At 57.1% G+C, this 756-nt stretch overlaps 1 protein-coding gene across 1 annotated transcript; it reads left to right on the forward strand.

The window, feature by feature from the left end:
* The first annotated feature begins 173 nt into the window (after positions 1 to 173).
* LOC125047909 (gamma-aminobutyric acid receptor-associated protein-like 1) lies at positions 174 to 551 on the forward strand. The gene has a single exon (XM_047646455.1). The coding sequence runs from the start codon at positions 174 to 176 to the stop codon at positions 549 to 551; it is 378 nt and encodes a 125-aa protein (XP_047502411.1).
* The last annotated feature ends 205 nt before the right edge of the window (positions 552 to 756 follow it).

Here is a 756-nt window from a genome sequence, read left to right on the forward strand (position 1 = left end):
AGCCCCAACGATTCCCTTCTGCTCGGGAGGACGAGGGACCCCGCGCGGGCACAGGGACAAGGGCCCCTAGTGACCCACAGCTATAAAGCCCTGAGACCACGAGAACCGGGCACTCCGATCCCTCGCCTGGCCTGCCCCTTTTGCCTGCTGACCTCGCGGCGAGCCTGACGGAGATGAAGTGGCTGTACAAGGCGGAGCGCCCCTTGGCCGAGCGCGTGGCCGAGTGCAGGAGGATCCGGGCCAAGTACCCCCACCGCCTGCCCGTGATCGTCGAGCGGGCGGGCAAGACCCACCTCCCGGACCCGGGCCGGAAGAAGTTCCTGGTGCCTAGGGACTTCACGCTCGGTCAGTTCTACTACATCGTCAGGAGGCGCGTCCAGTTAGAGCCCAAGGACGCCCTCTTCCTCCTGATCGGCAGGAAGATCCCGCCGGTGTCCGCTCTGATGGGCGAGCTCTACGAGATGCACCGCGACTCCCAGGACGGCTTCCTCTACGTGGCCATCGCCGACGAAAGCATATACGGCGGGGAGGGAGGTGGCCTTACTCGCTGAGGCTGTCGTGGGCGCTTCTTCTAGTCATTGGCCTATTGGGAAGGCAGTTGTTCTCTCTCTTGATTTGTTATTTTCTCAAGCTATTGTTGATGCATTTAGAATTTACATTAGAAGTCGAAATAAAGTTTCATTGATCTTATTCTGTTACTTTCATCATCTCTTCTTTTAGATTGATAAGAATAGGATATTTCTTTTTATTCTTCAC

Source organism: Penaeus chinensis, chromosome 42 (assembly GCF_019202785.1).
Source record: "Penaeus chinensis breed Huanghai No. 1 chromosome 42, ASM1920278v2, whole genome shotgun sequence".
NCBI lineage: Eukaryota > Metazoa > Arthropoda > Malacostraca > Decapoda > Penaeidae > Penaeus > Penaeus chinensis.

Bases quoted from the DNA above. Each gene is read 5' to 3' on its own strand.
- LOC125047909 (XM_047646455.1), top strand. From the start codon at position 174: ATGAAGTGGCTGTACAAGGCGGAGCGCCCCTTGGCCGAGCGCGTGGCC.